The sequence below is a fragment of the Rutidosis leptorrhynchoides genome, chromosome 6 (genome assembly GCF_046630445.1).
Source record: "Rutidosis leptorrhynchoides isolate AG116_Rl617_1_P2 chromosome 6, CSIRO_AGI_Rlap_v1, whole genome shotgun sequence".
Taxonomy (NCBI): Eukaryota; Viridiplantae; Streptophyta; class Magnoliopsida; order Asterales; family Asteraceae; genus Rutidosis; species Rutidosis leptorrhynchoides.
This window is the reverse complement of record NC_092338.1, coordinates 26,202,020-26,229,270: the sequence shown is the minus strand read 5'-3', so window position 1 is coordinate 26,229,270 and position 27,251 is coordinate 26,202,020. Positions and strand designations below refer to the sequence as shown.

The window sequence follows — 27,251 nt, the reverse complement described above, 5'->3', positions numbered from 1 at the left end:
AAGGTGCCGCCATAGAGTGCAATTCAACATCGGCCGTGATCAGTAAAGACGTGAAACCCTCCACATCGGATTCACTTCAGCTTCGGATGCTGATCGAAATACTCAGGCTCAGAGTTTTAGCATCACTATCGTTGTCCTGGAGTGTTGTAGCAAAAGCAGCTACAGATAACTGATCGAATGTGCTAGGGTTTCTAGTTACATGGGGCTTCGACTAATACACTAAAATCAAAAGCTAATGAAAATGGAAGTGCCTCAAAATCCGCAATGAATTAATCCGAAAGCACAAAATCAGAATGCTAATTATATGATACAAGAACCCACTAAAAATATAGCTTAAACAAATAGTAAAAGATGTCAAAAGCGTGTATTTGTATATTAGTTTTAAGAATTCTAGCAACAATCCATCATGTTTAGTCTATATAGAAAATGGACATCAATTTCAAATGCTTATCAAGACCCCATTGTTTTTCTTTCTCCTCAAACCACTACATGTTAGCCATAACCCCAACCAACAACCAGCCATTCGTATGTTCGCACCACAATTTTCGTTGACCAACATGAGATAGTGTGTGTGTGTGTGTGTGTGCGCGCGCGCGCAACTAAGTTGAGCTTTTCAGCCTAGTTTCAGTGCTGCAAATGACTTAGCAACATCTATTGCTTCTTCTACATGATTTATATCGGCTCCCTGTATAAAGAACATGACATCATCATCATCATCATCATCATGAGCGTAAAGTAATAACACAACAATATAGTCCAGCCTGGCCCCACCTATTATGGAACGCAAAATGTAAATTATAGAACAAAGAATAATACCTGGCCTTGAGCGAGACCACCTTTACCAGGACCGCCTTTGCCTTCAAGTGGCTTCAATGCCGCCTTGAGCCACTCCAAAACCTTCAACTGTTTGCTTTTATCACTATTTTCTGGCACCCCAGCACAAACTAACGCCTTCTTTGATTCTTCATCGGTGCTAAAAACCATCACCGCCATTCCCTGCCAACCCAACCACCACCAAAAAATGTTTACAAAACAAATGTAATAAGAAACGGATAATAGATGGATTTTCTACTGACCGTTTGTTCCATAACTTTCACAACGGCTTCACGAATGGCAGCATTATCCGATCCCACAGCAACATGTAAAATGCAAAAGGGTACACCTTCAGAAGAAGCAACTTCCGCTGCTTTAATTGCAGCCTCAACGGCTTTGTTGATGTTCTCTTTAGCAATCTTCTTTTTGCCTTCTATTACTGAATTCTGAAATAAAATAAAATAAAAAAAACCCCATAATCATCTTTTAATCATAAAGTTTCAGTGGTAATTTTGTGAAAGTAACTTATATTATAAAGATTATAACTTACCTGAAGGAGCAAGATTTTAGCCTTTAAATCAGCCTTCTTTGCTGATGGAATATAGGCAGACTCTACTTGACCATTTAATGAGGCCACTTTCTGAAATAAACAAGAATCGTACACATCAGACAACGTACAACTTCAAGACACAAAATACAAAAGCGTATATAATATAAACATAGATAATTTTGCAAAATATATATATATATATATATATATATATATAATTGATAACCAACCTGTTCAAGAAGGCTTCCTTCAAGCTTCGATGCTTGATAAACTTCATTTTCGAGTTCAGCTGCCTTTTTTATAGCCTCGAAAGCATACTCAGTTGTTACAGCAGTAACTCTTCGAATCCCCTTTGCAATTCCCTCCTCGGAAAGAAGTGCAAAAGCCTTCGCCTCTCGTGTATTTGAAATATGAGTCCCTAGATATATATTCGTAAAAGTTTAATATTTACTTATACTATAGAAGATAAAACAAGTTTTTAACTTTTTATAAAAGTCACCAATAGTGAAAAGGCACGTACCTCCACAGAGTTCTGCAGATATAGACACCCACTCTTCGTTTTCAGGATCAGCCAAAAGATCGTCAACTTGTCGCCCAATTGCAACAATCCTAACTGGATCGGGATACACCTGTACCCAAAAAAAAATCAACATTTGTTAGATTTTGATATTTCAGTATACAAAATAGTCAGGGACTCTTTTGCAAATTTGCAAAAGTTCCGAAATTTGCAAACTTTATGAGTTTTGCATCCCAGTCCCTGAACTTTGAAAACTTTCACATTTAGTCCCTAAACTAGGAATTTTTTCAATTTCAGTCCCTAAAAATGAGAACAAGGATTTCAGACAAGCTTACTTCACCAAAAACAGCCCGCAAACCGTTAACTCGCTTGGCATCAGCGAGGCTCGCCTCCTTTGCAGAAACATCTAATTCGGCTTTTATTTGTTCATTCACAATGGATTCAATTTTGTAAAGGTCCTCTGGTTTTACAGGTTTCCCTGTAAAAAAGTTAAAAATTATTTACACATGATTGCGGTAACAAAATAAAGTGCTATTAAACTTACCATGGGAGAAGTCAAATCTTAATTTTTCTGGAAGAACGATGGATCCTTTCTGATCGACATGAGTCCCAAGTACTTCCTGCAAACAAATTGCAATCTTAGGAATACGAGAATGATTAAACAAGGTGACGATCAAAAACTAATGATGTGGTGTGATTGAATTTACCCTGAGAGCAAAATTTAACATGTGTGTACATGTATGATTGGGAGCAATGCGCTGACGCCTTTCATAATCAACCTATACAAAGATTCTCAAAAAAAGTCAAAAAAGACACCCAAAAATGGGTCAAAACTCAAAACGAATATTTTAGCAATAAGCATCAGATCGGCTGGCATATGTCAGTCTTTTACCTTGCAAATTACTTTATCACCCACATGAAACTTGGTAGACTCCCCAGTAATTTTACCAAGATGTATCACAAAACCACCATAAACTTGAACATTACAAACTTCAAATGATCCAAACGAGCCTTCCAGTAGTCCAGTATCATATATCTAATACATACCAGTATACCATGTTATTATACATAGAAGCACATTTATCACCAAAAATAATAAAAATTAATATATAAATACATCATTTTTTTGAAAAAGAAAAATAAAAAAAATACCAGCACTAACCTGACCACCTTGTTCAGCATAAAAGCTAGTGCTCTTGAGAATTATACCAACATCAACACCAGAATCAGCAGATTCCACGTACTCACTGCCTGTGTAAATGGCTTTTATCTCACTTTCATGTTCCTGAAAATGAAATTTTATTATAATCCTTCCTCTTTTTGAAGATCGGGCATTTAGCAATACAAACAAAAACTGTAAAATCAAATCATACGAAGACCTGAATACTTAGTCGCCAAAATATACAAGTAAAGCAGCTCGTCTTACATACCTTGAACCATTCATACTTAAAGCTATCATTTGTTGTAGGTACCCCTCTTTTATGCAGTGCTGAAGTCGCATCTGCATCCATGACAATCGCAACTGCAGCTTGCTGTCATAATAACGTGTTGTCAATATAAAGGAGTATATTTTTGTTTGCAAACATACAAAAAAGATCGCAAAGCAAAACAATTAACCTTATTCTGGGCATTCCTTGATCTTTCTCTAGCTTCATTCATAGCAATATTAAATCCATCAACATCAACCTCCAGCTTCTTTTCTTTTGCCATCAGCTGACATAAGAAACAACAGGTTAATGATACATTAAACATCGTATAAAAAAAACATATATGTCAAAAGAGCCATCTACAGACCTGTGTCAGATCCAACGGAAATCCATAAGTATCCCACAACACAAATGCATCCTGCAACCATGAGATTTATACAAAAAATTAGAAACAAAAACAGAACATCAAAAGAAGAATCTAGATGATGATGAAGAAATCAGATTTTTTTCTTAAAAAAAAAAAAAAAAAAAAAAAACTTGCCTGTCCACTAAATTTCTCCCCCTGAACATCTTTAACTGTCTTCTCGAATTTCTGGAATCCCTATAGTCACAATGCTCATTTTAGTCATTACATAAAATAATAGATAAATATATCAAAAAAAATGATTCAACAATGAGCAGAATCACAGTATATTTGGAGCACACATTAAGTAGTATGAATAAAGACCAAGCTTACATGAGATAATGTCCTCTCAAAACTTGCTTCCTCTTCAGCTATAACCTCTCTAATGTGCGCCTCTCGTTGTTTTAGCTCAGGATAAACATGACACATTGAGTCCACTACAACTTTTACCAATCTGATTCCAGCATCACAAAGTTAAACAAATTCTATAATTACATTATATAATTAATGTGAATTCAAAACTATATAAGCTACCCGCTGAAAAATCCTGGCTTTGCATGCAGTAAACGAACATCTCTTCCATAACGTACAGCTCGGCGAAGAATACGCCGCAGAACATATTCACGACCTTCATTGCCTGTAGATCATGAACTTTATCATGAAATTGGGCAAAATTATATGGCAAATCAGAACATGCCAATTGAGATATGCACATGATACAAAGTTAAAGGGCACGTCTTATCACACGATAAGATGGTAAAGTGAAAAAGCAGGTTCAGATATCAACCTGGACGTGAACCGTCTGCAATGGCGAATGAGAGAGTTCTAATGTGGTCAGCAACGACTCTATACGCCATGTCAATTCCGTCAACATCGTCTGGACCAACTTTACCTGTATATGGTCTAGCCTCAGTTGCCTACCAAAAACAGTCAAAGATGGTCAATGCAATGCATATTGGGGCTAATTCAAGTGAAGAGTACATGCAAGTCTATTTATATTACATGTTGGATTGCATCAAAAATAGGTATGAAGATATCAGTATCGTAGTTGCTCATCTTGTTCTGAAGAATCGAAGTCAATCTTTCAAAACCCATCCCAGTATCCACGTGTTTGGCAGGTAGAGGTTTCAAGGAACCATCAGCTTCCCTATTAAACTGTGTAATACAAAGAAAACAAAATCAAGATTTTCAAAAAACAAGCATAAAGTCTTTGCTATTCTTGCATAAGAGACAAAAAAAACAAGAGCTTTACCTGAATAAACACAATATTCCATATTTCGATCAATGTAGGGTCATCGTTGTTCACCAACTCTGCAGAATCTCGACCACCAATCCTATCAAAGTGTATTTCAGTACATGGTCCACATGGCCCAGTATCACCCATCTCCCAGAAGTTGTCCTACCACATAATTTAAACAAGTTATTAGGCTGAATTAGTTGGCCCGTTTGGGTTACAACTTATAAATACCATTGTGCCAAAATCACTTAAAATTTGATTAAAAAAAACTTACTTTACAGCCAAAAGGCAAAACTCGTGCAGGTGGAAGATATTTTAGCCAAATATTTTTAGCTTCGTCGTCAGCAGGAAGGCCCAATTTCTCATCACCGCCAAAATAAGTAGCATAAATTCGATCAGTAGGTAATTTAAAGACCTGTACATCAATATGCAAGAACCGAATAAACATGATGATGAAAACTCCAAGAGTATATTAAATAAATGTGACAATAAACTGAGACGCAAAGTTGTGTCGATACCGTCGTGAGAAGCTCCCATGCCCATCCAATGGCTTCCTCTTTAAAATAATCACCGAATGACCAGTTACCAAGCATCTCAAAAAAGGTGTGATGATAAGTGTCTTTTCCAACATCATCAAGATCGTTATGTTTCCCGCCAGCTCGGATACACTTTTGTGTGTTGCAGGCACGAGTCAGTTTACTCAACGAAGTGTTAGGATCAGCAGTACCCAAAAAGATAGGCTTGAACTGATTCATACCTGTAAATTACAGAAAATAAATAATTGATATAACTAAGTAATACCATCAATTCAAACCATAAATATCAGCACCTAGTAGTGAAAACAAAATAATCACTATAAGATATTGAATTATACTGCACTAATTTTTAACTAACTAGAATTAGAACAATACAAAATTGGTTTTATCTTAACCGCTTTTATGATTTATGATGCCTATACCACCTAGGACCTACGAATGTCCCTACAAACGAATAAACGTTTGTTAAAACGTCCACAAATTCAAACAAAAAAACACTCTTTTTCAAGATTTCAATCCACAAATTATTCTTGTAATGTCTAATATATTGCTCTTAAATCTACAAAATCAAAGCAGATACCTATTTCACAGAATTCAACATCAACATGTCCTTATACTTTATAAAGCGTCAAAGAGTTTCTCATTATATTGATCAAAAATATCAAACTATAACTTTAATTCCAAACTTACCTAATATGCTAGTACACGTACATGCATATAATTATTGGTATCTATTACAATAAATCAAAGAGTATGAATACGTTTAACGAACCAGCATTAGCAAACAAGAGTGTGGGATCATTAACAGGCACAACAGGACTTGATTTCCAATACACGTGATTCTTTTTTTCAAAGAACTTAATAAAACTATCTCTAACTTTATTCGCCGGCCATTCAACCTCAATATCCGGTTGCGAACCCATAATTTTCACTGAATCACTAGCAACACCAGTTGATAAGTTTTTTTTTTTTTTTTTTTTTTTTTTTTTTTTTTTTTTTTTTTTGAAAGGCAATGTTAGTGGTTAGAGTTAATTCACGAAAATCCCCCCCCCCCCGAGACTCGAACCCTTGGTCTCCTCGAACACCATGTTAACATGGTGACCAATGAGGCAAAGCCCCATTGGCCCAGTTGATAAGTTAAACCGGCCTAAAATATAATTCTTTCTAGAAACCCTAACTTTCGAATAACCGACGATTGTGCGATAACTCAACGCTGAGTTTAAATTACGAGCGAATTGAACCTTCATCCATCTGTAACTATTACAATTTCAAGAGAAGGAAAGTTTGGAGGTGATGATCGTTAAATAATTAACGGCGTTTGAGGAGTGATACGACGTCGTTAGAGAGTGAGGGTTTAAGGGTGATAGGATCAATAAACGAATAGAATTTGGCGAATAACTTGGTAATTCTATATTTATACTGCATTAATTTGAAACGACGTAGTATTCTGCTGTAGGCCTTGTCCGCGTGTATGGCTCTTAAATATGCTCAAATTTGGTCGGCCCAATTAAATCAAAGCTTTTTTTTTTAAATCAAAGCTAGGGTTTTTATTATTTTATTTTTTTTTTATATATCGTGTGTTTTTATTAAGGGATGATTCTCACACGCATTTTTTTAATACTCACACATTAATTGAATATTATTAGAAGAGTAAAAAGTTAAAATAGGTGTCGAGGATTAAAAAGTGTGTGTGAGCCCCTTTTATTAAGTTCAGATTAATTAATAATTAATTAAGATTTAAGATTAAGATTAATAATTAATTATGAATAAAAATTTTTTTTACTAACGATGACCTTTAAATGGCTAAAACCCTAATTTCACTCTCAAACCCAACCAGAATCACCAGTAAAACCCTACACAACAATCCAAATTTCAAATGAAGAAACCAAAATCCAAACAATTACGTCTCCAAAGCCGCTCATCTGAAGCTAAAGAGATCAATTTACTCGAAAAATGGATAGAGTTTGGTAAACCAGAATCCGGTTCAAATCCATTATCACTCCCGCCACTTCCGGCTAAATCACCGGTCGGCCGTATCGATGAAAATACGTATTCTCAGTACGCCGGCTGTACCAAATTCCAACAACTTCCGATTTCGAAGAATTTAAAGGATGGATTGCGTCAGTCTGGATATAAAGTTATGACCAACATTCAACGGGCTTCGTTACCTCATGCGCTATGTGGCCGTGATATACTCGGTGCTGCCCAAACCGGTTCTGGCAAAACCTTAGCTTTTATTATTCCGGTAAGTTTGTGGGTTTTTAATCAGCTTTAGCTTAATATATGAATATATGAATATTATTATTCTATCCGGTATTATTTATTGTGATTTGTAGCCACGAATATAATCTTAATTAGTGATTAGTGATGCAATATTCTGAAAATTTGGACGACTTGATTTCTGTGTGATATAGAGTATGAAGCTTTGAGCTAGAGCTAAATGTGATTGTGATATCTCATGTCTAGTGGTTGATTCATGGCTGTTTGATGTTTATTACATTCTGTTAATAAATGCAATAAGTAGTTGATCATATCATGAGTAAATGTAGTAAAAGGAAATCAAGTTTTACTTTAATCTTTTTCAATAGTCAACGAATTCAAGTGATTACTAGTCTTTGCTATAAAAAGTAAGAAAAGAAAGGAACTTGTTCCCACAGAAGTGCACCCAAGTTTCAGTTTTTATAATTTAAGACACAAATAGGTATGAATTTGAAACCTAGCTGTGTTAATTGGTTATAAAGAACCTTTTTATTCATTGGTTAAAGCTATGTTACATTTTTAAGCCATTATCAACTTTCTCATTGTACTCATAATGGCTAATAATGATCTTGGTGCAACTAAATTTTATAGCCATGTGATAATCCTCTAGCTTATCTTATGTAAATGCTAAGGCCAAATTGTTGGAACATACTTGTATTGTTTATGAAGTGTGAAGTTCATGTTTCTATTGTAAGACGTGTTAATATCACATATCAAATTTTATAGGTTATAGAGAAATTATACAAATCAAGATGGGGTCTGGAGAATGGAGTAGGTAGCATTATTATGTCTCCAACCATGGAGTTGGCAGACCAGCTTTTTAAGGTACTGAAATCAGTTGGAAAGCACCATGGATTTAGTGCTGGTCTTTTAATTGGCGGTCATGAATATGATGTAGAGAAGGACCATGTGAATCGTATGAATATACTGATTTGTACACCACTGATTTGTACACCGGGCCGGCTTCTCAAGCACATGGATACAACTCCAAATTTTGATTGTTCACACCTACAGGTCACAACTTCTACCCCACTCACTTTTACTTTCTCACATTTTCTGCTATTTTTGCTTCTTGCATGCCTTTCGGTTGAAATTGCCCCCCTTTTAGTGAAATGGGTTGAAATTGGGTTTGCTCCCGTCTTCTTGCTAGTTCACTAATTTGGGTATGTGATCCATGTCAGTTAACAGGTACTGGTACTTGATGAAGCGGATCGAATCCTTGATGCTGGGTTTAAAAAAGAAGTCGATCATATAATTTCACAACTTCCTAAACATAGACAGACTCTACTTTTCTCTGCAACCCAAACAAAATCAGTTAAAGATCTTGCACGACTCAGTCTTAAAGACCCTGAATATCTTGAAGATCGAATCCCTAATCCTCGGCTTAAAAATGAATCCAATCTTACCCCTACTCGTCTGCAGCAGAAAGTAAAACTTGTTCCTCTTGATCAAAAACTAGACATGCTATGGAGCTTCATAAAAGCACATCTAAATTCGAGGATCCTTGTTTTTCTTTCAACCTGCAAACAGGTAGTTACTATCTTTACAACTCTTATTTTATCCGAACTGATGTTGTTCTATTATGTTTACATTTTTGGCATGATCTGATAGGTGAGATTTGTATATGAAGCATTCAAAAAGCTGCGTCCTGGGATACCTTTGAAGTGCCTGCACGGAAGGATGAAACAAATCAAACGGACATTCATATTACAACAGTTTGTTGAACAACGTTCAGTTCTGTTTTCAACCGATGTGTCTTCACGAGGCCTGGATTTTAACAAGGGAGTTGATTGGGTTGTTCAGGTACATTAAACTGCTGAAGTATTTAGTAGAGGTGGCAAAATTGGTGGGGCGGGTACAGGTTGACATGGGTCAGGTTACGTTGACCTAAAAACCCTAGTCCCTTTTTGGAAAAGTTTTTTGTTAAATAATTGATGTGTAAATTATTATTATAAAAGCAATATTCTGCAATATAATAATCTAATTTAAGGATAGGCAATTTATAATATTTCATGCTTTAAAAAATATAGACAGCATCATTTAACCTTTATAACACTTTTACCAATTCTCATTTTGGCTAAAGTTATTTACTTTGACCAGTTTATGTTAAAACACAACCTTAATCAGCCCATTTCATCAGTGGATGTGTTGAACTTGTCAGCTCTACTTTCCATTTTTTTATTTTGTTTTGTCAATTGTTGAGGATATAAAAAATCTGATTTTTTTTTTTTTACAGGTGGATTGCCCTGATGATGTTGCAGGTTATATACATAGGGTTGGTCGAACTGCCCGCTATAATTCTGTCGGGAGGTCGGTCTTGTTTCTTTTGCCTTCAGAAATGAAGATGCTTGAAAGATTGCAGGAGAAAAACATACCCGTTCAGTTCAAGGTAATGTGTAAAGGTGACAATATAGGTGAATCGTGTGGCTTTGGTAGCAGGCGTAAATTGGTTTGGGTCAAAACTGATTTGTGTCAAAATGTTCTTTTTCATATGGGTTGAAGTGGTTTGGGCTGACCCTAAACACTTTATAGTCCAATATTATAATCATGTTTTGCAAATCTAATATGTTGCAGCCAAATACAAAACGAGTGCAGTCGGTTTCTGGTTTGTTAGCTGGTCTGCTAGCTAAGTACACGGATCTGCAGCCTTTGGCTCAAGGGGCCTTTAAAACATACATTAAATCAATCTACAAACAAAAAGATAAAGATATTTTTGATATGACAAAGCTTCCCATCGACGACTACTCGTCATCCTTGGGTTTGCCAATGACCCCACAACTCCGTTATCTTGACCGAAAAAGTATGGTCAGAAAGGACCTTGCAGAGTCCAATTTGGTACCCGAAATTCCTGAGAATAAAGATTTTATAAGACGAAAGCAAAGTAATAATTTACTTGAGGATTCTGAAGATGAAGAGATACATGATTTACTTCATATGAAGGCTTTACTGCCGACAGCATAATGTATGTTTACTCTTTTCTAATGTCATAGTTTGAACAATCTGATTAATCATATTATTGTATCTTTGTCGATAGTACTTATTTTATAATAATCAAATATTGTTGTAGGCCTATAACTAGAGTTAATAAGAAAAAGAAGCTGAAGATCAATGTCCATAGGCCAGTCGGTACACGAGTTGTATTTGATGAAGAAGGGAATGCATTGCCACCACTTGCAACATTAGCAGACATGAGGCCGGACTCTGCTCTGCTTGATACAGATAAAGGTAAGGAACACTCGTTTAAGTGATCTAAATGGAGTTTACGTGACGTTTTTTGGTTGATATTCTTTTATTTTTTTGCAGTATTGAAGAGGTTTGCAGACTTGAGAGAAAATATGAAAGAACGTGACAAGGAGGACAAGCAAGTGGACCGTCAAAGATGGAAAGAAAAGAGATTAAAGGAAAAGATCAAATATAAGAGAGCTAGAGATGAAGATGAAGATGAAGATGAAGGCTTTTTTGAGTCGGATAAAGACACCATGAAAGTAAAAAGATCGAAGGTGTACTTTGATAGTGGTAGTGATGATGAGAGTATGGATAAGGTGGCATTGAAGACTGGTGCAATACCTTTAGCAGAGCAAGAAGAGCTTGCTCTTAAGTTATTGAGTTCTATGCAGTCTTGAGTTTGAATTTATAGTTGCGGTACAAATTTTGTTACAGTAGAAAATAATGAAAGTGGGTAGGAGTTAACGAGAATGTTTTTGTCCTTGATTGTTTTATTTATACCTGAATGCAACATATATTAGTTTCCAAACACTTAAAATTTTCGGCGGCATAGTATTTATATTGCAATGCAACATATAATATTGTCTAAACGCTTGATAACCTATGCCCTTATAGCGGCATAAGTTAGCTAAACCTTTTTATAAACCATCTTTAAGAACCATCATCTAAGTCGAAACTGACAAGGGTAGCCACGTTATATTCTATACATGTCGTAAATCTGGATTCATTTCCAACTAGATTAACTTCAAAATAAGATCCATTGAAAGTTGTAACATTGATGGTTTAATTGAGTCCGAGCATGAGTTCAATTAATCGAGTTGAGCTTTAACTTAAAGATACAAGCTCAATCAAGTCCGAGTGGTAGTGGCTTTACACTCTTTGTTATATGTTACCTATCTAACATGTTTGTACAATAACCGGCGATTAGTATTGATATGGGGATATACAAGTCACAGAGATTGAGATTGAGATTGAGTGATTGTGGTTTTGGATATATTCGCTGGCGATTCCCCGAAGGTAACAGTCAGGAGACTGTTTTACGCCACCGAAGCAAATGGTATAACATGATTGTGTTATTATATGTGTATGGATTGAATGTGGAATGTTTCCTGCATTCTATACCATTTATAAGTGGGATGGAACGGCTTTCCATATCAGTTCGCTTGTTCCCAATGATTTTGGATCACTAGTTGACTTTCCCTTTTGGTAAACCTGCAGAGGAAAGTGAGTTTGTCCCCTTTCCTTTGTGGTACAGGCGTGCACCGAGCTAGGAATAGTTTCGCTAGCCTTGACTTTGTAATTGACCGAGGTTTTATGGGCTCTAAGCTCACTGTTGTTGCTCTGATTCCATGACCTCGTTCACCGTAGCTGAAGTTTACTTCGTTCCATATATTGTAGCCGTATCCTCCGAAGCAAACTTTGAAGCTGATAAATGGGCCGGAGGTCGGGTACACTATCAAGCCCCCCAGTTTAATTTTACGAAGCGTTAATATCGGCATATGAGCTTCGTTAAGTTAAACTTAGTAATAATTACTTTTGCTGCATTGATTTGACAATTAACTGCGCCGTTTAATACTCTTGCCCCCGAAATTACCTTTTTACCCTTAATGGGAGAATCTTGTCTGTTTTGGAGTTGAGGGTACGATCGTCCAAAGGCTTGCGGTTACCGAGGGTACCCTGCAGCTTGATTTGACAGCCAACCTTCTCTTTGAGACAACCCGGAAATTTTCAACCAAATTTAAACTTTAATCTGTATATGTTTCCGACACGATAAGCAATATTTGTTAAGTTAAATTTCAAGAATTTTAAACTATGTTCATACATTCATTCAACCTCGACCAAGTTCCAACGATTCACGAACCATTAAACGAATATGATTATATATGTATATGTGTATATATATTATAACTTGAAACGTAAACAAAATATTAGATTAAATACTTTATATGATTGTATCTGTTTCAAAATATTTATCAATAGAATTAGAAGATAAGATCAAATGATTGAATTATCAGATATATTGAATTATGATTACAAGTCTTTGTTGAAAGGCCCACGTTGATTTGAGAAATCTTTCCATTTTAACAATATTCAGAAAATGGTAAAGTGATTTATAAATAAGAACAAACTGTCAATCATTGAGAACTAGACAAAGGATAGTGGAAGATTGAATCTCATAAAGACTCGATTGATCTATTTAGTTTCAAACATACAAAAACATTTTCAGTTTAAAAAGAACTTTATTATTAAAACGTATATAACTTTTATAAATATCTAGAACCACTTTTGACAACTCATTACTTAACTAGTATGATAAAGATAACGATATTTATATTTTATTTTATTAAATATATATAACGATTTAAATTAATATTATATATATTTATACGCGTATTATACGTACATAGTTTTATACTTTTAATATACTTAAACTTTACCTTTACTTTATTTTTACTTTACTTTAACTTTAATAATTTACTTTAATAATTCATACTTTAATAATTCACTTTAATAATTCATACTTTAATAATTTACTTTAATAATTCATACTTTAATAATTCACTTTAATAATTCATACTTTAATAATTCATACTTTAATAATTCACTTTAATAATTCAAAAATCTATTATAAATAGAATTCAATAGGTTTCATTATTTCATAGAAACTTGAAAATATTTTTCTATAAACTCTCAATCGATTTACATATATATATTTACTCCGTATTATTTCAAGATATTACTAGTATACATAAAATATTACGACGGAGTGCTGTCTGAGTGATTTCGAAATTGTTTTTCGAGTAGGATAGGATTAAGGAAATTATGGGTTATAGCTATGGAGGTGATTGAGTATGGTTCATGCGTATGCTCGTGAGGTCAATATAGTGTTTATCATTTTTGTTGCGTCTACGTACCTTTCCTGCAATATTGAATCTCAATATTGATACGTGAGTACTCATAATTTAACTTTTACATACTAATAGTGTATCACTTACTAGTGCTCGAGTATTTAGGATTATGCATGCTTGTACTTTTGATATTGCCCCTTAGACAGGTTAGGTTGAATCTTGAATTAGTTACACTTGCGGTTGAGATAAGGTATAAGATATGCATGTCCTTGGAAAGCTAGCGAAAAATTAAGAACTTTTCCTTTAGATATCGAATGGTTTCGATGAACGGATTAGAAGTTATAATCAATTGAATTTTTGATATTTTTATTAAAAATGATTATTATTATTATCGTCGTTTTTATCGTCGTTCTAGTTTTATCTTATTATTATCATTATCTTTATCAATAAAATGGATTTATCATTAAAAATTGTTATTTTTTTATTATTACTATCGTTATTATCGTTAAAGTTATAATTAGTATTATTATTATTATCCAATTATTATTATTATTATTATTATTATTATTATTATTATTATTATTATTATTATTGTTGTTATTATTATTATCATTATTAATATATATATCATTATTTAAAAATAGTTATTGTTATTGTTATTATTATTATTACTATATTATCATTAAGATAATTATTAGTATTATCGTTAATAATGTTATAGTAACTATCATTATTAATATTAGTGTAATTAAAACAAATATTTGTAACACCTAATTATTTTGATTACTATTATTATCATTATTATGAACACGATATAAAAGACGATTAAAAGCTATTAAACGAAATGATTAGGAAATAATGAGTAAGAGTATCATGATGAAATTAAAATATTATAAGATATTGATTTAGATAAAATTATCGTTCTTATTATTTTTATCATTACTATTATTATTAAAAGTATCGTTAGTATTAAAACTATCATTTTAATAAAAATTATCATTTTAATAGAAATGTCATTGGTACTATAAAATATTATTATTATTATTATTATTATTATTATTATTTTAAATAGAATTATTATTTTAAAGATAATATTAAAAATTATCGTAAATATTAAAGTTATCATAATTAGAATTATCGTTTTATCATAATGTCATCTTAGTAATTATAAATATTGATATTTTTATAATAATAATTATTATTACAAAATAATACAACTTTTACTTACTATCATTATAGATATTATTTTATCAAATAAATATGTGATACAAACATATTTTACTACGTGTAATAACTTACTTTAATAATACCTATCATATTATCTTTATGATATTAAATGAACCCTATAAATTTTATTACTTAATATATATATAAGTATATTTAATTATATAAATTTAATATAAAATTTTATTTATTAATAAATAAATTATATTATTTACTCTAATAAATCTTTTAAAAATATTTAAAAATATAAAACGACGATATTTAAACTATATATTAATCATGTATAGATTTTTGGAAATTATTTTGAGTCAAATTTACTTTTGTTGACTTTTGCATATTAGTCTCGAGCATTAGGATTGTGGTACACTATGACTTGACCTAATTTGTTAGACAAATATTGACCAACACATAAATATATATAATTAATTTAGGTTCGTGAATTCGAGGCCACCCTTGCACTTGTTCAATAACGTTATATGTATTTTTACTACGAAATACAGTATGGTGAGTTCATTTGCTCCCTTTTACTCATTACATTTTTGGACGGTAAATTCATGCATAGTTTTAATAACTGTTTTACAATATTTATATGCGTGAGTTTCATTTGCCTTTTTACCTTTTATATTTTTGGGACTGAGAATACATGCGCTTTTATAAATGTTTGACGAAATAGACACAAGTAATTGAAACTACATTCTATGGTTGAATTATCGAAATCGAATATGCCCCTTTTTATTAAAGTCTGGTAATCTAAGAATTAGGGAACAGACACCCTAATTGACGCGAATCCTAAAGATAGATCTATTGGGCCTAACAAACCCCATCCAAAGTACCGGATGCTTTAGTACTTCGAAATTTATATCATGTCCGAAGGAGGATCCCGGAATGATAGGGGATATTTCTTATATGTATCTAGTTAATTTCGGTTACCAGGTGTTCACCATATGAATGATTATTTTTGTCTCTATGCATGGGACGTATATTTATGAGAACTGGAAATGAAATTCTTGTGGTCTATTAAAATGATGGAAATAAATGATTATGATAAACTAATGAACTCATCAACCTTTTGGTTGACACTTTAAAGCATGTTTATTCTCAGGTATTAAAGAAATCTTCCGCTGTGCATTTGCTCATTTTAAAGATATTACTTGGAGTCTTTCATAGCATATTTCGAAGAACGTTGCATTCGAGTCATTGAGTTCATCAAATATTATTATTAAATCAATTTATAGTTGGATAGTGGATATTATGAAATGGTATGCATGCCTGTCAATTTTTGATGTAAAGAAAGTTTGTCTTTTAAAAACGAATGCAATGTTTGTAAAATGTATCATATAGAGGTCAAATACCTCGCAATGTAATCAACTATTGTGAATCGTTTATAATGTATATGAACGGGTCCTTTCAGTTGGTATCAGAGCGGTGGTCTTAGCGAACCAGGTCTGCATTAGTGTGTCTAACTGATAAGTCGATAGGATGCATTAGTGAGTCTGGACTTCGACCGTGTCTGCATGTCAAAAGTTTTGCTTATCATTTTGTGTCGAAAATTAACTACTTATCATCCTCAGGAAATTACCTGCTTATCATTTTTAGTCTAAGACACGTCTTGCTGCATTGATTGCATGAATAGTGTATAGACAAAAATTCATATCTTAGCATATCTGCTAAATCATATCTTATAGTATCTATTACTTTAAACTTTGCCTGACATATCCCGCAAAGTCCTCCGTAATCTACGAAATCTTTTGATATATATATATATATATATATATATATATATATATATATATATATATATATATATATATATATATATATATATATATATATATATATATTCTATGTAATTAGAATACCATCCGTTAGCCAAAATCGTTTCATATCGGAAAAAAAAATCCTTTATCCAATCGTACGAAATGGAATTCGTCATCAGTTCAAGTCACTCAGATTCCGAAATGGAATCCTATTCAAGCTCCGAAAGCAGTGTGACCGGAATAGATCAACCAATCAGTCATCACCTATTCTGGATGAATTGGGAATGGGTTCGTAGCCTCCTCAATCATTGGAGACAAGAAGAAGGTGATCCCTTCCATCCACCATATTGCCCTCTTGACGAAGAACCTGAAGCACTTACCGGCGAACATGTCCGAAACACCATTTTATCGCTCATTTCCAGAGTATCTCGTCACGATTATATATTACATCAAATTTTAGATTTTATTTATCCGCTCGTCCGAACCGACAATCACCCCGGTGTAATAGAAGAAGTCAACGAGCTTCGCGCTCGGGTAGTGGCTTTGGAGAATATGGTGCAGAGATTACAAACACCAGCAGCAGCATCAGCAGCATAACCAGTACCACCATCATCAACGCCAACAGTACCATTACCACCTCCAACCACAACCGCGTCGTAAACCTCAACTTCACAATCTGTCCCACGAGCATCAACGTCATACGCACCGTAAATACCAAGGAGTACCAACAACAATAACTGACGAAGTATTAATTCATAACTTCATTGGAGAAACATTCCGCGGCAATTATGTAATCTCTAAAGTCTTAGAGATTATCTAATCTAGCCCTAACCATAAATCAGTTAAGCGAACCAAAATGATAGAAGGAAGAGTAGAAACCCTGACAAAAATGGTGTGTGATTAACAAGCTAAACTTGCTTTACCAACAGCATCAACAGTACCATCAGCGTTACCAGCATCGTCAGTACAGTCAACATCCGAATCAACAACACCGATAACATCACAAACTCCGTCAGTTCAAGAATCACTGTGGACATCATTACGAATCAATAACGTGTATATTGTATCAACGAGTTATGAAGAATTAACTCATTCCCTCTGAAGAAATTATATGTATATTATATATATATATATATATATATATATATATATATATATATATATATATATATATATATATATATATATATATATATATATATATATATATATATATATATATATATATATATTTTGAAATAAATCTTTCCGTGCTAAGCTATTGTGTGTGAATCTTAACTACTCGGTTAATTCATATTCCAAATATGCAATAATGTACGTCCTTCAGCCGCAACTTAACCAGCGTTAACTACAATCTCTGTCGCAATTCAACAAATTCCAATTCATAATAAATCAAGTATATATTTGATTTTACACTTTCATCATCGATGTACCCGAAACTTTTCAGATAACATCATTCGTATTTTGCGAAATTCACAAGAATTCCATGAACCGAACATCATACATCAACAAATAACGAAGTATTGATTCATAATTTCAATGTCATTAAAGAAATACTGCGTAAAAGTTATGTACTTTTTAAAGCCTTTAGGGATTATACAATTCTAGTTTCAACCGTAAATCAAATGAGTTTAATTTAACATTAACTCATTAAATCTATGTTACATCTGAAGAAAATATACATATATATATTTTCATAAAGACTGTAATAAAATTCTTTTGTACAAAATATTAATTGTGAAATTTTTTTTAACGGGTAGGTAATACCCGAGAGATATATAAATTCACAATTAATATGTTACATTCTTCGAATCTGATTCAGCAAATCATCCATTATACTCCCTACTTTCACAACAATATACATTCTTATATAGAAATCAAAAAAACCATACTCATTCAAAATTTAATTACATATTCTGATTTTGAAATCTCAAAATTCAACTTGAGATATGACCAAAATCATCACTCTTAGATCCTTACATCTTTCACAAGCTATATTTTGACTTCAAAACTGTGTTAGAACATCAAATGTATGTTAACGATTACAATCTGTGTTCAAACCCTTCAAAAATTTCTGAAGACACTTCGAATGATGAGCAATCGAGATGATCCAACCACATGTTATCCACAGTTATGTACCCGAAAAACTCTTGAAACCAAAGTAAAAGTTTAAACAACGTATCCGCGTCAGATTCTTTGGCATTTATTAGCAAAAATAACTTTGTGACTCCTATTCAAAGTAGCCAGTTTTGTCACAGCTCCAGCAAGTCAACTTTGACTTTTCAGTCAGACTAACCTTATTATAACCTTGAGATATACACCATCGTTACCAGGGAACCTTTTACATTCCACCACATTATTAGCAGATGTACCAACAACTTCATTACCCTTTGACTTTAGCCTCTCCAAAAAGTCATTATAATTATTCATTGAAACCCCATCATTTACTCATTCGCATCTTGTAATGAGAATTGCCATACGAATCATTGGGAATTAGCAATCAGTATTTTGAAATCTCGCAGCATGTCTACGCCAACAGTTATATGTGTATATATAACGTCTATCTTCTAGACTTAATTTGAATGTGAAGTTTCTGAAAAACACTCCGAACTACGAATTGGTTCTCCGAAAATAGAAAAAAAAAATGCTGATGAAGCAGCAAAAACAATAAACGACTTTAAACAGTAAAAGCTGGATGATAATGATGAAGTGTGCTGGCAAAGCGCAGAAAAAGAGAAGTTTTGGAACTGGAAAACGGATTGAGCAAAGTAGGAAGGAGGCTGTGGATAAATTACAAAGACTGAACCTGACTTCAAAGGATCCAAATGATTCAGTACCTGCTGAAGTCATTAACGAATACCTTGCTCCTGACTCTAAACCCCTGCGGACAATATTCTTCATCATCCTCTGATATTAGAAATTCTAAAATATCATCATATCTTTCATTATAAATATTCTCCATATTTCTGAAGATATTTTCTTAATTTTTCTTATTTGAAATCATTTACCTCTTCGCGTTATCTGTATTACATCATAAAAGAAACTATTTTAGTTTCTAAATTCTGAAACATTCAAGTTTAAAATAGGAATATTTTGAAGTAGTGTTGGGAACTGAAGCATGAATTAGTATAATATAATGACACTTGATCAATGTGATTATATTACAGTAAGTCATGCTGAGTTTCTAAATGGAACGTGATGATTCACAGATCATAACATCATCATGTGCCATGTTATACGACTCTTGTATTCTATTTAACCTCTAAAATATCAAGAAAATATTTCTTGATGATTCGGCATTTTCCAAGGTATTCTAGTAATTTGACAAGTCAAGATCGTGCCATCATAATTTCCTTACTAGAACATTAACAATGTTCATTCCAAAATTCATATCTGTGAATTCTGGACCATTACAAGCGGTACTTAATCGCAAGAAGAAGAAACGAAAGGATAAAACTACGAAATAGAAAGTGGGGTATAAATTGCAGCAAATAAAAGAGAGCATTAACTGTGAATGATAATGATTATAGAAGACAGAAGTAGAGACTTTAAAATATAAGGGAACATATAAAGCCCAACGACAAACCAGAAATTATAAACCATATATATCGATGCATATAAAGACACGGGAGAACTAGAAACACTATAAACCCAAGAGTATAGTAGAAGTAAATAGATTCTTCCGGCGGTAGATGAAAAAGAAGAATGACCGATATGAAAGTTAGAAGTATATCGAGAATCAGAACTGGATGGAGCATATTGATGAATACTTTAAAATATGAGTTCAGGGGGAAAGAATAGAAGGTGATGAAACATGACTAGGAACTTAGAAATCAACAGATTTAACTCACACAATGGCGGAACAAGTGAATCAAACCCTCTAGTGAATATGTTAATTTTTTTTTGATTAATTTAGTCAAACCACAACTAAATCAAGTGTGATTAGATCAACACCTAGAGCTATTATTCACCACCTGGGTGATTTGGACTGAGAGAGAATCGGAGGAGCTCACTAGATCTGAGTGTGTGTAACAAATGAGAGGCTTAACCTAAAATGAAGAACATAAGACTTTATATACCCCTACTGTTGACTCACCCATACGATTCATTCATCACACGTACGAGTTGGCTTCATCAGCCGTACGGGTGATCACTCACTCGTGTCTTCTCATTTAGGTTGTAATTGTGACTTAGCTCAGCATCAACCGTGCGTATGAGCCTGTCAGCCGTACTAATGAGGCTTCACTCGTACGTCTGACTAAGTCTAACATAGTTAAACATCTAAATCTCGTTCCTGCAGTTCCTGTAACCACATACAAACACAGATAGGATAATAACAAGCAATCATGGTGGCCTGTAAACTGATGTACCTGCAATGGACGTGGGTAGATGTCTAAGGACTTTCATAAAATGCATCAACAGAAGGTGTGAGTTGTAAGGAAACGAATGAGGTGAATTTATAAGAAAATCTCCGACAGAATAATTAAAATGGACGATCGCATTTAAAGCGGATCCTAATTCCCTTGTTTACCGGAGAGTCAAATCTTATTAAGAAGATTTTCTTCAAATCCCTTGAAATCTTGGAATCAATCATATCTACGTCAAATGATAAGATGAATCTACACTTACTCATTTCACTCTTCTATGTTAGCTTCATTCGTACTCTTCATATAAATGGATTGTTTATCCAAATTATTCGCTGATGATAAAACTCTAATTTTCAGCCCGTATGCATCATAAAAACATACTTATTATCATTCACGACCTTTCCACTCAAATTTCGGGATGAAATTTCTTTAACGGGTAGGTACTGTGACAACCCGGAAATTTTCAAACAAATTTAAACTTTAATCTTTATATGTTTCCGACACGATAAGCAATATTTGTTAAGTTAAATTTCAAGAATTTTAAACTATGTTCATACATTCATTCAACCTCGACCAAGTTCCAACGATTCACGAACCATTAAACGAATATGATTATATATGTATATGTGTATATATATTATAACTTGAAACGTAAACAAAATATTAGATTAAATACTTTATATGATTGTATCTGTTTCAAAATAGTTATCAATGGAATTAGAAGATAAGATCAAATGATTGAATTATCAGATATATTGAATTATGATTACAAGTCTCTGTTGAAAGGCCCACGTTGATTTGAGAAATCTTTCCATTTTAACAATATTCAGAAAATGGTAAAGTGATTTATAAATAAGAACAAACTGTCAATCATTGAGAACTAGACAAAGGATAGTGGAAGACTGAATCTCATAAAGACTCGATTGATCTATTTAGTTTCAAACATACAAAAACATTTTCAGTTTAAAAAGAACTTTATTATTAAAACGTATATAACTTTTATAAATATCTAGAACCACTTTTGACAACTCATTACTTAACTAGTATGATAAAGATAACGATATTTATATTTTATTTTATTAAATATATATAACGATTTAAATTAATATTATATATATTTATACGCGTATTATACGTACATAGTTTTATACTTTTAATATACTTAAACTTTACCTTTACTTTATTTTTACTTTACTTTAACTTTAATAATTCACTTTAATAATTCATACTTTAATAATTCACTTTAATAATTCATACTTTAATAATTCACTTTAATAATTCATACTTTAATAATACACTTTAATAATTCATACTTTAATAATTCACTTTAATAATTTAAAAATCTATTATAAATAGAATTCAATAGGTTTCATTATTTCATAGAAACTTGAAAATATTTTTCTATAAACTCTCAATCGATTTACATATATATATTTACTCTGTATTATTTCAAGATATTACTAGTATACATAAAATATTACGACGGAGTGCTGTCTGAGTGATTTCGAAATTGTTTTTCGAGTAGGATAGGATTAAGGAAATTATGGGTTATAGCTATGGAGGTGATTGAGTATGGTTCATGGGTATGCTCGTGAGGTCAATATAGTGTTTATCATTTTTGTTGCGTCTACGTACCTTTCCTGCAATATTGAATCTTAATATTGATACGTGAGTACTCATAATTTAACTTTTACATACTAATAGTGTATCACTTACTAGTGCTCGAGTATTTAGGATTATGCATGCTTGTACTTTTGATATTGCCCCTTAGACAGGTTAGGTTGAATCTTGAATTAGTTACACTTGCGGTTGAGATAAGGTATAAGATATGCATGTCCTTAGAAAGCTAGCGAAAAATTAAGAACTTTTCCTTTAGATATCGAATGGTTTCGATGAACGGATTAGAAGTTATAATCAATTGAATTTTTGATATTTTTATTAAAAATGATTATTATTATCGTCGTTTTTATCGTCGTTCTAGTTTTATCTTATTATTATCATTATCTTTATCAATAAAATGGATTTATCATTAAAAATTGTTATTTTTTTATTATTACTATCGTTATTATCGTTAAAGTTATAATTAGTATTATTATTATTATCCAATTATTATTATTATTATTATTATTATTATTATTATTATTATTATTATTATTATTATTATCATTATTAATATATATATATATCATTATTTAAAAATGGTTATTGTTATTGTTATTATTATTATTACTATATTATCATTAAGATAATTATTAGTATTATCGTTAATAATTTTATAGTAACTATCATTATTAATATTAGTGTAATTAAAACAAATATTTGTAACACCTATATATTTTGATTACTATTATTATCATTATTATGAACACGATATAAAAGACGATTAAAAGCTATTAAACGAAATGATTAGGAAATAATGAGTAAGAGTATCATGATGAAATTAAAATATTATAAGATATTGATTTAGATAAAATTATCGTTCTTATTATTTTTATCATTACTATTATTATTAAAAGTATCGTTAGTATTAAAACTATCATTTTAACAAAAATTATCATTTTAATAGAAATGTCATTGGTACTATAAAATATTATTATTATTATTATTTTAAATAGAATTATTATTTTAAAGATAATATTAAAAATTATCGTAAATATTAAAGTTATCATAATTAGAATTATCTTTTTATCATAATGTCATCTTAGTAATTATAAATATTGATATTTTTATAATAATAATTATTATTACAAAATAATACAACTTTTACTTACTATCATTATAGATATTATTTTATAAAATAAATATGTGATACAAACATATTTTACTACGTGTAATAACTTACTTTAATAATACCTATCATATTATCTTTATGATATTAAATGAACCCTATAAATTTTATTACTTAATATATATAGAAGTATATTTAATTATATAAATTTAATATAAAATTTTAATTATTAATAAATATATTATATTATTTACTCTAATAAATCTTTTAAAAATATTTAAAAATATAAAACGACGATATTTAAACTATATATTAATCAGGTATAGATTTTTGGAAATTATTTTGAGTCAAATTTACTTTTGTTGACTTTTGCATATTAGTCTCGAGCATTAGGATTGTGGTACACTATGACTTGACCTAATTTGTTAGACAAATATTGACCAACACATAAATATATATAATTAATTTAGGTTCGTGAATCCGAGGCCAACCTTGCACTTGTTCAATGACGTTATATGTATTTTTACTACGAAATACAGTATGGTGAGTTCATTTGCTCCCTTTTACTCATTACATTTTTGGACGGTGAATTCATGCATAGTTTTAATAACTGTTTTACAATATTTATATGCGTGAGTTTCATTTGCCTTTTTACCTTTTATATTTTTGGGACTGAGAATACATGCGCTTTTATAAATGTTTGACGAAATAGACACAAGTAATTGAAACTACATTCTATGGTTGAATTATCGAAATCGAATATGCCCCTTTTTATTAAAGTCTGGTAATCTAAGAATTAGGGAACAGACACCCTAATTGACGCGAATCCTAAAGATAGATCTATTGGGCCTAACAAACCCCATCCAAAGTACCGGATGCTTTAGTACTTCGAAATTTATATCATGTCCGAAGGAGGATCCCGGAATGATAGGGGATATTCTTATATGTATCTAGTTAATGTCGGTTACCAGGTGTTCACCATATGAATGATTATTTTTGTCTCTATGCATGGGACGTATATTTATGAGAACTGGAAATGAAATTCTTGTGGTCTATTAAAATGATGGAAATAAATGATTATGATAAACTAATGAACTCATCAACCTTTTGGTTGACACTTTAAAGCATGTTTATTCTCAGGTATTAAAGAAATCTTCCGCTGTGCATTTGCTCATTTTAAAGATATTACTTGGAGTCTTTCATAGCATATTTTGAAGAACGTTGCATTCGAGTCATTGAGTTCATCAAATATTATTATTAAATCAATTTATAGTTGGATAGTGGATATTATGAAATGGTATGCATGCCTGTCAATTTTTGATGTAAAGAAAGTTTGTCTTTTAAAAACGAATGCAATGGTTGTAAAATGTATCATATAGAGGTCAAATACCTCGCAATGTAATCAACTATTGTGAATCATTTATAATGTATATGAGTGGGTCCTTTCACTCTTTCCCTTAAGGTTTTAACCCTTCCTCTTCTCCCTTTTATTTGTGCTTAATTTCCATTCAAACTCTTACTTTTCTGGAAACCTTTCTTCTTCGCATACTAAGATACTCTCAATTTCTTCTTACGTTTTTCTTTTTTGTTTGTTTTTACCATGTCTAAACGTGGTATTAAGGCCTCTTTTAGCAATGTTAATCCCACCTTGCTGTCGTATCTGACTGAAATGCTTGGTTTGAAATCTGACGATATTGTTATTCCGGCTAGCGATAAGCACATCTTGAATCCTCCTAAGGGTTATATTAGTCACATATTCCTTCGTGCATCTCTTGGATTATGACAGTTGCTTGTTTTGGCACCACACATCGAAGCCATAGGGTGAGAAAGGGCCTTCGGTATAGTGCTCCGTTCATCATTTTGTATGAAGGTGCCTTTATCCTTATCTTCCTTGCTTCGTTTCTATCCTCTGGTAATTTCCCTGTCTCAAGATATGATTGTAGCGGAGTCATCCATGTTACCTCATCTTCTTGTATGAGGTCATTGACTTCTTCTTCTAGGATTGATTTCTTTTCTAGCACATCCACCAAGACTTCTTTTGCGAGGTGCTCAAATGTTAGCGAAGCAAGCTTGCTCAGTGCGTCTGCCTTCTTATTTTGACTTCTTCGGACATGCTCGATATCAAAACTTTTGAAGCTTTCGATCAGTTCTTTTGCTTTTGACAAGTATTGTTGGATGGTGGGTTGCTTTGCTTCAAAGGTGCCCTTGATCTAGTTAGACACTAGCTGTGAGTCAAAGAAGGCTCGGAGATGAAGGATTTTTAATTCCTTCGCCATTCTCAATCCTGCTAGCAGAGCTTCGTACTCTGCTTCGTTGTTGATTGTATTGAATTCGAAACGAAGTGCATAAGTGAACTTTTTTCCTTCGGGATTTACTAACATTAGACCAGCACCTGATCCATTGGAGCTTGACGCACCGTCGGTGTACAACTTCCACTCTTCATTTTCGATCTTTGGGGTGATAACTTGGGTTGAGTTCTTCACGTCTTCTTCATTTACACTATCTGTTTCGGCGATGAAATCTGCTAGAACTTGTCCTTTGATTGCATGCCTGACCCGGAACTCAATGTCATGTTCTCCTAACTCAATGGCCCATTTGGCCATTCTCCTCGATTTTTCAGGTTTCGAGAGCACTTGCTTGATTGGTTTGTTAATAAGTACCACTATCTGATGTGCTTGGAAGTATCTTCGGAGTTTCCTAGCTGTATGGACGAGTGCTAGAGTGAGTTTCTCAAGTTCTGGATAATTCAGCTCGGCTCCTTGAAGTACTCGACTGACGAAGTATATTGGTACTTGCGCTTTCTCTCGTTCGGTGACCAATACTGTGCTGATGCATTCTTTCGAAGCAGCCAAGTATATGAAGAGTGTTTCTCCTTCTTCGGGAGAGGTTAAGGTAGGGAGTTTGGCGATGTATTCCTTCATTTCAACGAATGCCCTCTCTGCTTTTTCGTTCCAGACAATTTTCTTTTTTCCCAAGCATCCCTTCAGAATTCTGAAGAAGGGTAGTTGTTTCTCTGCTCCCTTTGATACGAATCTGCTAAGTGACGCTAGCTTCCCATTCAGGCTCTGCATGTCTTTTATGGTTGCGGGGGTTTGGAGCTGTTTTAACCTGTCCACTTTTTCCGGATTCGCCTGGATCCCCTTTCTGGTGATGTAATACCCAAGAAATTTTCCTTCTTCAACTCCGAAGGAACATTTCTTTGGGTTCAGCTTCATGTTTATTGCCCGGAGCTTATCAAAAGTTTCCTGGATATCTTCTATCAAATTTTCTTCCTTCCGACTTTTGATTACCATGTCATCTACATAGGCTTCCAGATTTCTTCCCAGCTGATCGTGAAAGGCTTTGTCGACTAGCCTTTG

At 32.6% G+C, this 27,251-nt stretch overlaps 1 protein-coding gene and 1 pseudogene across 1 annotated transcript; one reads left to right on the top strand and one right to left on the bottom strand.

Moving 5' to 3' along the window:
* Nucleotides 1–329: 329 nt before the first annotated feature.
* LOC139853122 (alanine--tRNA ligase-like) lies at nt 330–6,439 on the bottom strand. Its single transcript, XM_071842498.1, has 23 exons — nt 6,256–6,439; nt 5,466–5,704; nt 5,222–5,362; nt 4,963–5,109; nt 4,713–4,865; nt 4,498–4,627; nt 4,245–4,347; nt 4,044–4,164; nt 3,849–3,908; nt 3,675–3,725; nt 3,498–3,593; nt 3,311–3,412; nt 3,043–3,165; nt 2,773–2,916; nt 2,588–2,659; nt 2,425–2,500; nt 2,216–2,358; nt 1,884–1,992; nt 1,594–1,781; nt 1,364–1,453; nt 1,077–1,259; nt 817–996; nt 330–685 (listed from the first exon to the last, which is right to left on the bottom strand). The coding sequence occupies exons 1-23, from the start codon at nt 6,404–6,406 to the stop codon at nt 614–616; spliced, it is 2,874 nt and encodes a 957-aa protein (XP_071698599.1). The 5' UTR covers nt 6,407–6,439; the 3' UTR covers nt 330–613.
* An 890-nt stretch (nt 6,440–7,329) lies between these two features.
* LOC139853292 (DEAD-box ATP-dependent RNA helicase 32-like) lies at nt 7,330–11,462 on the top strand (annotated as a pseudogene).
* Nucleotides 11,463–27,251: the final 15,789 nt, after the last annotated feature.